Source organism: Pollachius pollachius (assembly GCF_949987615.1).
Source record: "Pollachius pollachius genome assembly, chromosome: 3".
Classification (NCBI taxonomy): Eukaryota; Metazoa; Chordata; class Actinopteri; order Gadiformes; family Gadidae; genus Pollachius; species Pollachius pollachius.
The window spans coordinates 44,653,009-44,665,395 of NC_136936.1; the positions used below are offsets into that span (position 1 = coordinate 44,653,009).

Here is a 12,387-nt window from a genome sequence, read left to right on the forward strand (position 1 = left end):
CTAGTATCTACTTGTGCAGTATGGCTAGTATCTACACATATCGCTAGTATGCTGCAGGTATGGCTAGTATCTACATGTATGGCTGGTTTGCTCTGGCTAGTATCTACACATTGGCCTGGACATAGGTCTGGCTCCAAAACTGCAAAGAGCTGGCTGTAGTGGAGCTTTAATGCAGAACAGCCATTGGGGGTCCGGTCTGCCCAGGATGGGGGATATCTTGTGGGAGACAGGAGATCTGACCATGGACCAGCTGCCCCTCTAATTTCACCTGAAGCCAGGGACGCCAAGAGACTGCAGGGTGCACGTCAATTGTAGCATACAGAGGTCTCCCAAAATAGACGGTAAACCATAACAATCTAGTGGTTCATTAGATAGCTGGCCCTCGAGACTCTAGAAAATCAATACATATTAAAAAAGTATATTTTAAATGCAGTCGACAGAAATGCAGGTGCAGGTTTTCACAGCACCAGAACCGCTGAAAAGATGACCCCTTTAAGTTGATGTACTGCAAGCTCTATCACAACATGTAGAGCAAAAAAGAAACATTGAAGACACTAGAGGCAAGAAGTTTTGGTGTAAAAAGTTTATTTTAAAAACTAACCAGTAAAATACTATCAATACAAACGGGTATAAAAAAGGGTACCAAAAAAGCAAGTTTGAAAAATAACTGGAGATGACGTTTGATTCAGAATACAAAAAACGGTGGCAGCTTTGGTCGCCAACAAAGGCATTTGGCGGCATTTGGCCTCTCATGGAACTGAACGGAAGTTTTATCTTTCTAACCAAAACCCACAGCTTCCGTGTTCGGAGAATACACTCAACGGACACGTCACTCAACCGTCTGACATGGGGCCTTGCTCTGCCCCATCCCTTAAATCTAAATAACTTAAAAGAACATGGATGTCTTGCGGTGTACAGGTCTTTAATGCGGCCAACCGGCAAAGACTTCTGTTGAAATGTAATGCTATCATGAACTACAAACTTTAGTCCATCAACACTGGCCTAACGTAGAGTAGAAAGAACTCAAGAAAAAACAATTTAGTCACCTCAAGGCGAGATATTTGTACTGAACCATTATGTTACGCTTTTCGGAAACAGCTTTGATCGCTTCTGGAAAACATTTAAGACTTCGAACCGAAGAAGAGCGGCGTTCCCAAAGCAATGGCACAATCCGCTACGGTTGCTTCAGGAAAGATGTCAGAATACAAAAACATAGAAAAATAGCTTCAAAAAGTATCAAAGAAGGCTCGTTTTTTTCAAACAGTACAAAACACTGACACTTTCTTTTTTTACACACATTTCAAGCATTACCCAGGTATTTTTTGTTACTTTGGACAAAGGCACCACAATCACCTTCCAGTTTACAAGATAAACTTCAAAACACTGGTGTAGTGCCAAAATTAAAGTACCGTACGAAAACATTAAAAGATGGTATAAAATAAAAGTATGTCTTTCATCAGTCACTACTAGTAAATACGTATAGGCCAAACTACAAAGCACTAGAGAAACAACAACAAAAAAGGAAAGCTTTGCATGGATTTCTCTTTTGTTTAGGTCTAAAAAACAAAAAGAAAAACTAACAACTTCCAGTACCGGTTCAAGCTGGTATCTCGTCAACAAGACTTCCAGTTTTATTATTTCACCAGCTCCACCTCACCTGGCAGCCCCATTATCGATGCCTTTCAGTCAAACTGGCTTCATTTTGAGAAGGAAAAAAAGGAAAGAGGGGAGGTGTAAACGTCAGTGTGGGAATAAGGCAAGCCTGAGATGTTGATGGTGCGCCCCGAGTCTTCCCTTGGGCGTCGGAGGGTCCAGGTGCCGTGTCTGTGCGTTGGGGAGCATCGCTGGTTGGGGTGGGGTCTCCACCTCCTACCCGGGGACGCCCGTGGATACGAGGGGGGGTATATGGGGGGTCGTGGGACAGCACAAGACTTTCCATGTCACCTTGCGAGTGCGTCCCGATTCCTAAGCACAACTTCTCCAGACAGTTTTCCCTTGTGTTTCCATCGTATTCCCTGGTGCGTATCCTGGAGCAACAGGCCCAGGAGGAGATGGGAGATCTAAGCCCGCAAACCTGGAGAAGAGAGAGTGAGAGAACCATAATTTAAACATTAGAAAGGCAAATCGTGGTGCAATCCATTCTTTCTATGTAGTAATATTTATTTGTAGTAATTATTATTCATTTCAGTGTGTGCAATGGCCATGTTGCACCGTAGAGAAAGAACAGACTAAAGCATGGAGGAGGTAGCCATGAGTGCAGTATAGTGATACATGAGGAATCATAAAAAAAAAATAATTCGATTTGTTATTTCGATTTGGGCGTTTATGGTTCTTATACCTAGGGCACAGCAGGTGAGCTGAACAGTGAAAAGAGTCCTGGCGGGATTCAAAGATGTATGACTGGCCTGCACAATCATACATGTATGAGAGCAGCACAATGAAATGTGCTTCAGAGCACCGGCGGCTGTGAGAAGAAAGTAGCAAGTTCTCTTTTTATCCCTTTTCAATGCCGATCTATGTGCGAGTGCTTTTACACTAACTTGACTCAGGTGGTCATGAGTCAAGACGTCATTATTCTTCTTAACTTAATGACCTTAGAAGCAACCAACGAGACCAATAACCAACAAGAAAAAGCAGCATCCTATAACTACAAAACAAATCCTAAGGTTCGCTCACCTTTCTCGCAGGCGCTGCCCTCCTTCTCCTGGGCGAAGTTGAGGCGGTTCTGCTCCACCGCCGTGCCGTTGGACTCGGGGCTGCTGCTCCGCGGCGGGCTGCACTCCTCGTGCTGGTAGGCCAGGTCCAGGTGCTGCTGGGCCAGCTTCAGGTGACGCCGCAGGCGCTCCAGCTCCCGGGACGACGCCTCGTCGCCGAACGACTCGCGGCCCGAGTCCGCCAGGTTGTCTCGGAACACGATCTTGCCCACGGGGTCCTTCTTCAGCATCGAGTGGTAGCCGGGGGGCGGGGCCGAGGGCTGGCGACACATCGACGCGGCCCTCTCGGCGGCGAGGGCCGCGTGCCGCGGGGTGGCCGGCGGCGGACGGGTGCCGCACATGCAGTCGCGCACGCCGCTGACGCCCAGGTGCAGGATCTCCAGCGCCGTGAAGAGCAGGCACAGAGCGCTGACGCCGTACATGATCAGCAGGAAGATGGTCTTCTCGGTGGGCCGCGACACGAAGCAGTCCACCGTGTGCGGGCAGGGCGAGCGCGTGCACACGTAAGACGGCGCCACCTCCAGGCCGTACAGGACGTACTGGCCGAACAGGAAGGCCGCCTCGAAGGTGGCGCGCGCCATCAGCTGGAAGACGTACACCTTCATGAGCCCATCGCGCTTGATGCGCCGGCGCCCGTCGTGCTTGCGGCACGGCTTCTCCGGCACCTTGTCGCCGGCGTCCTTCTCCAGCTCGATCTCCTCCAGGATCATGGGGTCCTCCTCGCCGTTGTCCTCCGCCTCCTCGTAGTCGCGGTTGGCGCCGCGGCTCACCACCGGCATGCGCTTGCGGGGTCGCGGCTGGTACTCCGAGTCGTCCATGCGGGCGATCTTGTGCATGGCGAAGCCCAGGTACAGGATGGTGGGCGTGGTGATCAAGATCACCTGGAACACCCAGAAGCGAATGTGGGAGAGGGGCGCGAAGGCATCGTAGCAGACGTTCTCGCAGCCGGGCTGCTGCGTGTTGCACACAAACTTGCTCTGCTCGTCGTAGTAGATGGACTCGCCGCCCACCGCCGTCAGCACGATGCGGAACACGATGAGCAGCGTGAGCCAGATCTTGCCCACGAACGTCGAGTGGTTGGAGATCTCGTCTAGCAGACGCGTCAGGAAGCTCCAGCTCATGGTGCCGCCGGGCCGCGGGGGAGGGGCCTCTCAGGAGCTGCGGCCAATCGGGAGGGAGAGAGAGACATGAGTGACAAATGGAACAAAAATTATTCAAGCATAGATAATGGAGAGAGGGGCCGCACCTTCAACGACTGTCAATGTGTTTTAGATACGCGTTCCCGGAAACCCATCAAATAAGGCAGGGCAAGTTTATTCATGCCACAACCTGCCAATACAATATAAAGGGCTGAATATTCATTCATTTCTTTATATCAGGTGTTGACATGAAAATCAATAAAGTCATTTAAAAGTGGACTGTGAAAACAAAAGTAAAAAGAGGAAATATATATGCCACTGCAGACACAGCAATGTTTATCCTGCAAAAAGGCTTAAACCCCAAAAATAATCAGCTTTATCATTGATACACACATTTCCGTATCCAGAATGACACTAGAAATTTGATAAAACACTTCATCAAATGTGTGTTCATGAGGAAAACGGGCATCTTCAAACCTCCCTTGTTGTAATGTGCACTCTTGTCCACTAGGTGGCTCATTCTCCATAGCGGGACGTTTCAGTTAAACAGGCGTCAATCATGTTGAGTGTAGTATACTTCAGGAATAGTACAAGCTGGCAGGCGCACAAGAATTTTCGTCAGACAACATTCAACCAGATCCTGCTTCAACACGCACAAGCAGACAGTGCATTACTTCACGCTGTTAAGTAATGCACTGTCATCGTGAATGTGGTGTTGAAGTAAATAAACCAGTGTTCCTGCAAGAACCAGATGTTGCGTCTAACCCCTGAGGGGAAAAAAAGGATTCTGCAACATATGCCAACACCTTACTTTTAAATGTCATCTTTTCCCACAAATGGTGGGAAAAGTGTATATTTTAACTCATTGTAAATGAGCCCAACGTGTGGACGGCGTAGGGTTTAAGCAGTGTGCGACACCTTGTGCACAGATACACGGGTCCGAGCATAAACTTCACACTCTCACGTTTCCTCAAATCACAGACAATTCCATAATAAAAGTCTGATGGCTGATTCCAAAGACTTTTTAATTTAAAAAAGTGAAAAAAAGGCAACAAGAGTGGGCTGTTCCGTGGCTTGGCAGCCTTCAGGCCAAACCCATAATGTTGCTTTCTAGAGTCAAATGATTTAAGTTGAAAATAGACAGGTCTCATTGCAAAAATCTCTTCAGATTGCGGTACGGTTATCTTTTGAAGGGGGGCACCCCAAAATTTGGTCAGTTAGCATGGAAAATCCTCTTCCAAACTCCTCACCCTTCAATCACATCTAGGCCTCCTGGACACCAGACTGAAACATATCTACACATAACTCAAGAATAATACATAAAATAAGAGAATTTTTCGCCCAATAGCTCTACTATTACGCTTTTATTGGCATCTATAAAGTTAGAGCCCCCCAACCCCTTACCCTATATAGGGGGTACACTATAGGCCAAAGGGGCCTATAGGCTACACAGGCCTGCTATAAAATGTGATGTGATTCACCCAGGTAGAGAATAAGCATACTACAGGAATCGACGGGGGGCCCTCTTGAAGGCAACCGGGGGACAAAACAGAGCATTTCTATGCCGCCTATAGAAACCACATCCAACAAACCCATCAGAGAACCGCAGCAATTAGCTTTAATGCACTCACAGCGATGTGATTGCCGCCACATTGAAAATCACTTTCCTAATTACCGAGGTGGATACTCAGCACCCACATGGAGGCTAAGCTGTGCAGAATGTGATTAATGGGGATAGGGAATGCAGGAGAGAAGGGGGCCAGAATGGCTTTGGACCAAAAACATGAGGCACCCTCGTGGTAAAATGCACAGCTTCATTAAAATGCACGAAGGAGACTGCGTTTTTGTGCATAATGGTGTGGGTTGGTGAAGGAGCAGGTAAAAAAGAAAAAGACAGATTCCCATGCATTCACGGCCTAATTCACTAAGTAGGGTTGAACTTTGTCAGCCATGTGCTAGGCCTACACAAGCCCAGCGGAAGCTGAAATGAGGGCCTTTTGTATCAGTGCTCCGGAATCTGTCACAACACTGAACACCAATGTCTGATTGCAGAGAGTTGCCTGTCCCATCGTAGACGACTTTAAGACAGCGTTCCGGACAGAGTTCCTTTAACATTACAACTTCAATGTATGTACAGAGCTGCTTAAATCTTTGAGATAACAACCCGACCACGCGTTCTCTATAAGACAGAAAGTGGCAACCAGGTCTTCATAATGTAGGTTAATTGCCAAAGATTGCTTCAAGCAAGATTGCAGCCAGTAAATTACAGAGAGTGAGTGGCTAGACCCGTTTTAGTCTTGGCTCACATAACCCACTCAGAACCCCCGCCTGGAGAGAACACACTGAGTGACAGGACGAGGTGGTTATACACAAGATGCAAGGATCCCGGTATACACTAGGGCTCGTTTTTGCCAAAAGTGACATTTCACCCAGTGTTAAGGTTAAAAATGGTTACATACGCAGGCTATTCGTGTGCAAACTGACTTTAACGTAAGACGCAAAGCGTATTAGTTGCACTCTGTAGAGTCAAATTAGTTATTTAAAATAGACACTAGCGCCACGTCCTAACAAAAACTCTTCAGATTGCGGTTCTATCATCTTTTGAAGAAGGCCCCCCGAGTGCGTTTCCAAGAAGTTAGTGGAGCACAGCAAAACAAGAGGAAAGGTTGGCATCCAGTTTCAGCAGTCACGAAAAGCCCCAACATCTCGTGTCCCTCCCCCAACACCCGCACCTCCACATCTGGGAGAGTACTTATCCTTCATCTAGGCCTATAGACTGTACGTGAGGCCCATGAACGGGGTAGCAGTCTCGACCCACACCAGGAGTTAGGCTTATAACTCCATGGTCCCGACGCTTCTCTCCACCGTTCTTTACACTTACTTATTTTAAAAAACAAACAGAATGGTGGCGTGTAAAAACCCGTCAACGGCCAATATAGGCGACATATGATGTCCTTTGAAATAGTCCCTTGGCATAGGGTTTGGTATTACAATTTCCGTTGCAGGAGAACCCCAACCCCAACATTCCCAAACACACGCCGATGGTATCCAATTAGCGGGGCGTCGGGACAACAAGCACCGGGTCGCTGATTGGGGATGCGCGCTCTTCCACGCACACGCTTCCAACTGTTGTCCTGATGAAGCCACCGAGGGAAGAGTAACAAGCAGTCGGCTCCCCGTGGATCGTAACGTTTCAATAATAATTAAAAAACGATTCAAACGAAACTTGGCCGGCGTTTTTCGATGTAAAAACATCAATACTAGTACTACAACTATGCGCAGCTTCCCCGGGCATACGGTTGCGTGTCCAGTGTCCACGTCTTGGACGAAACTGCTGCAGCGGGACATTGAGGGGGAACCGAGACTATTAAACAAGCATTGCACGCATTCGTAGTGTAAATCCTAGATAGTCTAGACACGGTTAACGACGTATATTGTAAGCCTTTTTATGTTCTAATGAGGCTTGGAAAATCGTTGGTTTAACTCTAAAACGAGCAAGGATTAGCACAGCAGTCTCTCCGGTGACTAGGGCGCGCAAACACTGCCCTATCCCGGGGTTTACCCATCATGCGTACGTGGTTTAAAACACTAAATCATTCGACTCAAACCCGGTAACATAAATGCCTTCTTTTTTTTTGCACAGATGCACAGTCTACCTATAGCGGATACTTTACATATCAACTCATCCCGGTGAAGTTAGCACAGGCTAGCGCCGTCTCCTGCTGGATGCTGGTCGGCGTCTAGCAGGCTTTGTCTGCGAGTAGGGAGACTTACCTTAAAAAATAACGTGGGTTCTCCGTACACCCCAGCTGTTTGGAGGGTCTCCCTTTTCCAGCCCTGAAGTTTTCCTAGGATTTATTTTAGCTTTAAATCTCCAGTGTTGTCTGCGCCATGCGGTTAGCGCGTCCTGCGTGTGTGTGATCGGCTGGGAGTCTCCGTGTGTACTGCGGGTGAGACAAAGAGTAGGCACCCCACCGGTCTGTTCCCCCTTTTTCTCCTCCTCCCCGTTTTGCTCGGGATCCCCACCCCCTATCTGCGCAAAGGAGGGGGGAAACGAGAAGCCAAAACATTCCTGACGCAATCCTGCTCAGTTCACCGGATTTCAAGGATTTCTTTTCCCTTTACACAGTAGAGTTTGATGTAAATGAACCCGGTCCCAGAACATTAATAGTTATCATAGTCATAGTGTGGTAATAGTTTGGCTCCAGCGGAAAATTCATGAGAATGACGTGTTCACTGGATGAAGGGCATTTAAACCTTCTCGATTAAAAAAATAAAAATAAAACGTGAGGAAGAATAATAAAAAAAAACGGTCATTTTCGAGATAGCCTAAGCGACACTATTTTTTTTACACGCATTTGGTTGTTTTAGTAGGTTTGATCAATGACGTCCTCATAATTACACTTTAACAGATCGCATCATCATATTCGCAGTCCAAGTTCAATGTCGTTGTGTGGAAAACAACAGTTGCCAGTTGCTCATAAAGTGGCAGTTTGATATCTCGTGTCTTCCTGCAGAGGGAAGGAGTTTGGAGGCTGTGGTTATCTGACTGGGATTTGCTCTTGCTCACACTTTATTTGGCATCAGCGGTCTGGGCAAGAGCGTCTGCCTTTCCTCTGTCGCTCTTATCTCACTTACAGTGGTGGCAACAAAAGGCCTGCTGTAGCGTCCTGTAGAAAGTCAGCCATATATAAATAATCCCATCTGAAAACAACAAGTAAGAAGTTACCCAATATAAGCAACATAACGTTTACAGCAACATTAGTTTAGCTATGTTGTAGGCCTATTGAAGTAAAACACATAATCAGAAATATATATTTATATTATTTATAACTATATAATATTTGCATGTATTTGTTTTTATTTATACATATATATATATATATATATATATATATATATATATATGTTTATTCCAGTAAGTCTCTCAATATATGACTTACTTCTAAACGATTGTACTTCATCTAAAGTAGGCCTATACTACTTCCCATCACCTGTTGTTCGCATGATAGTTGTGTCAACGACCAGTCTGGTCACGTTACGACCCAATATCAACTCACACTAGGTCAATTTAAATACATAAGGAGGACATGAGGCTATCTTGTTAAGTGTGTGATATACTCCCCAACCCCCTCTCTCTCCCGTGAACTAGAAAGACAGTCCGGTGTGGCCGTGATAAATGACCGCACTCAGTAGTAGAACAGTTGCCCTCCTTAACAGCAAGGTCCCAGAATCAATTTAATGGTCTATTTGTCTTTACTTGGGAAATGTCTTCCCGTTAGCATGTGCAGCGAGACATTAAGCACCAGCACACTTAGTCAAAGGTGGGAGTTGAAATCTCAGCAGTGTTCATGTAAATACCCCCCCTTTAATAACTCCTGTGCTGGCCTATGCAGCTTCTTCCTCAGGGAACTTTAACCTTTATTGTACAGTACAAGGTCTAACACAAATAAAAGGAGGCCAAACTACATACCAACGTAGTTTGGGTTAATCTAAATAGCATTTATATCCCTCAAAACTATTATTCCAATTACTGTTTGTTGGGCCACTGAGACAAAGGACAAACTTCCACGGCCGCAGAACCTTGCTGTTGTTGTTTATAAATCCATTCTATTCTAGTACATTCTGCTGCTCTCTGACCAGGGCTCTCAGAGAATGCCTTCCCGTGGCACCAGCCCAACAGTTATTGTGCAACATCGGCTTCTGCTGCAAAGCATGAGGTCTGGAAGTGAGGAATGCACAATGACCAGTACCCCCCCTCCATCTTATGGTGAGGGGTCAGGGAGGAGGAGGGAGATGGCGGGCTGCACCCCCCAGCCCCCACCCAAACCCCCAAGTATGGTCCCATTCAGGGGTGTACCAGTTATTCACATTCCGTGTCTCACACACATAGAGCTCCAACTCCAACCACCTCCACCCTCCTTCAGCCCATCACCGCGACCCAGAAGCAGCACAACAGAACTTCTAGTACTGTTCTCGTCATTGTGTCTACTGATCATTACTTGTCATTTGAGGAGACGCTTGTGGGCTCAGATAAAGGGAATAAAAGGAGAAGGTAGGGGCGAGGGCATCTTGCTTTATGCTGCCGGTAGGGTGTGGACGATGGGGATCGAACCCCGCTACCTTTTGTTTCGTCTGGGATTCAAACACTAGCCAGCTACACTATCCTATTCTTTATATGTCATCCATTACAGCCTTGATTGACAGCCTGTGTTGTCGTTCTTCAGAGAACAAGATCGCTCGCCATGATGTTTGAATGCCAACAACAGTTATTGTTGAATTTCTATAATACCATAATATGAATTGGGTGAAAAGATTTAAATTACAATCCGCTTAGGTATTTTTCCTATATTTGTGCCCAAACATTTATTTGTGCCTACGTCAGGTATACGGCTGTGTTACATAATAATCCCAGATGCCTGCCCCGGTTTTCCAACAAAGTATTATTGTTGGAGTATTGTCAACTGTAAATCATGGCATGGTGATTGTCAGCTTTGATTTTTAACAGATTCAAATATCCAGGCGAAGTTCTACCCTAGCCCCCGGGACAACCCCTCCCATTCTTTGCAACACTGTGTTCCACCCCAACCTCCGCTATTATGTACACGCCTAATGAAAGACGTTAGAAAAATGTAATTCGACTTCTGTTGGATACAGCCTTTACTATTCCCTTGTACTTTGTGGGCTGCGCAATATGGGCGATGATGTTTGACTCCCCACAGAAAGAAACTGGGTTTGATCCCCAATGTCCACTGTCCATCTGCCTTAAACAAAAAGGACTTGTGTCTGAATTTATTTAATATTTAATATATTTTTTTAAAATTATTTAAGAGTAGCACTAGTTTCCTGCCTGATGTGTGTGCGTGTGTGTGTATAAGCCTGTGTGTTTGTTAAACTGTATGATGTTTGTGTGGAGGAATGTGATGTGTGTTTAAGACTGTATGATGTGTTTGACTGGATTACTTTAAGATGTGTTTTTGTCTGGATGACTGTATCTGTGTGAGTGGCGGACTGTGTGTCAGTTAGTGTTTTTTTTATTGATGAGTCAACAAAGAGCCAAACGGTAGAGAGTTCCTCTCCTCCCTCTGGTTGACACTCTGTTATTATTACCAGAGGTGAAAGACCAGATGTCTCTGAACTCTCCCTCACCTCTCTCTCTCTCTCTCTCTCTCTCTCTCTCTCTCTCTCTCTCCCTCCATCTCTCACTCTCTCTCACCTAATTTATTTATTTCTTAACCCTGTTCTCCGTCCTAAGGTAGGTCCTATGGCAATCAATTCACACATCAATGCAGTCATCGTTGAACCTCTGGCCAGGAGTGGGGTTTGTTAAAGAACCTTATGGTCAAGTCATGCTTCTGCATCGAGCAGGCGCCGTAGGTCTGTGCACCTCTTATACACTCAGGAAGATCGATGGTCCGCTTTCGTCCCTCCTGCTACATCTTTGGGTTCTATTATTAAAGATGAGTCGATGGCGTTCCTATAAATGTTCATTTTGTGCGACTCATCAATCCTCAGATTATGAAGATGTCGGCCTTTGCTGGACTGCGCTCTGAATCAAAACACAGAACACTCAACTCAAGCACCACTGTGGGGACCCAGGATGTACCTCTGTGCTGTCATCTGGGACAGAGGTGTGATTTAGCTCCTAAAGACAGCCCTGGTGTGTTTCAGAGCTGGGACAGGCCGCTTATCTAGGGACAGGAAGGGACTCAACAGAAGAGAGCCATAATGAATCACCCCCGCATTAAGATTTCCTTCCTTTGGCCGCACACGGTTGAACATACACACACAAGTTCACAGATCGCACAAAGCAGTGGTGCAACTGGTTTTGGGCGGAATGCTTGTGCAACAAGTCCCTTTGAGACGGTTGGTTCTGTTGGAGATTCGAGGAAGTGGGCGAAATGCGGACCATGTCACACGTAGACACAAGGCATTGTACTATTTATCTGTTACTTAGCTGTCTTTTCTGCAACGTGGCCTGTGGTTAATTCAGATACATACGGCACACTAAGAAGTAGGGGGTTAGGCTAGCTTCCTGTTGAAGGATGCATGCTATGGGTGGAAGGTTGAAGTTGGAGATCCAAGCCAGTACCCTCTACTCTTTTGTATTATACAGTAATGAAGATACATACATTTTTCATAACTATTATCATCTTCAAAGGTTTGAAATACACATTTAGGAGGCCTTTACCAGGTAGCAAACAAGTATATGGATTCGGTGTGCTTCCAAAGTGATACATGCATTCCAACTTTCCATATACTTCATCAGTGCCTTCATCTTGGCGGCCGCGTCCCTCTAGCTCTGTTGTCTCTATAATTTCTTCCCAGCATGCCCGCACCTGCAAGCTGTAAACAGTGCAGAGGTATTTCAGGTCTTTGAGTCAGTCGACCGAATTCTTCCTCCTCCTCCTCCTCATCATTGTTCTCAGCATATAATCCTTTAACATGCATTCTTGCGGCAGTCGCCCTGCCAACGTCCACGGGTGTGCATGAGGTGCACATGGTGGGGGGGGAAGTGTGTGCAAAGTTCAACT

General features: G+C 46.3%; 1 protein-coding gene across 1 annotated transcript; it reads right to left on the bottom strand.

The window, feature by feature from the left end:
- Positions 1-574: 574 nt before the first annotated feature.
- Positions 575-8,314, bottom strand: gjc4b (gap junction protein gamma 4b). The gene is made up of 3 exons (XM_079732014.1): positions 7,628-8,314; positions 2,677-3,872; positions 575-2,074 (listed from the first exon to the last, which is right to left on the bottom strand). Exons 2-3 carry the CDS (start codon positions 3,833-3,835, stop codon positions 2,061-2,063), a joined length of 1,173 nt encoding a protein of 390 aa, XP_079588140.1. The 5' UTR covers positions 3,836-3,872; positions 7,628-8,314; the 3' UTR covers positions 575-2,060.
- Between the last annotated feature and the right edge of the window lie 4,073 nt (positions 8,315-12,387).

What these genes read in the sequence shown, in the direction of transcription:
- gjc4b (XM_079732014.1), bottom strand. Translation starts at nt 3,835, where the DNA reads ATGAGCTGGAGCTTCCTGACGCGTCTGCTAGACGAGATCTCCAACCAC.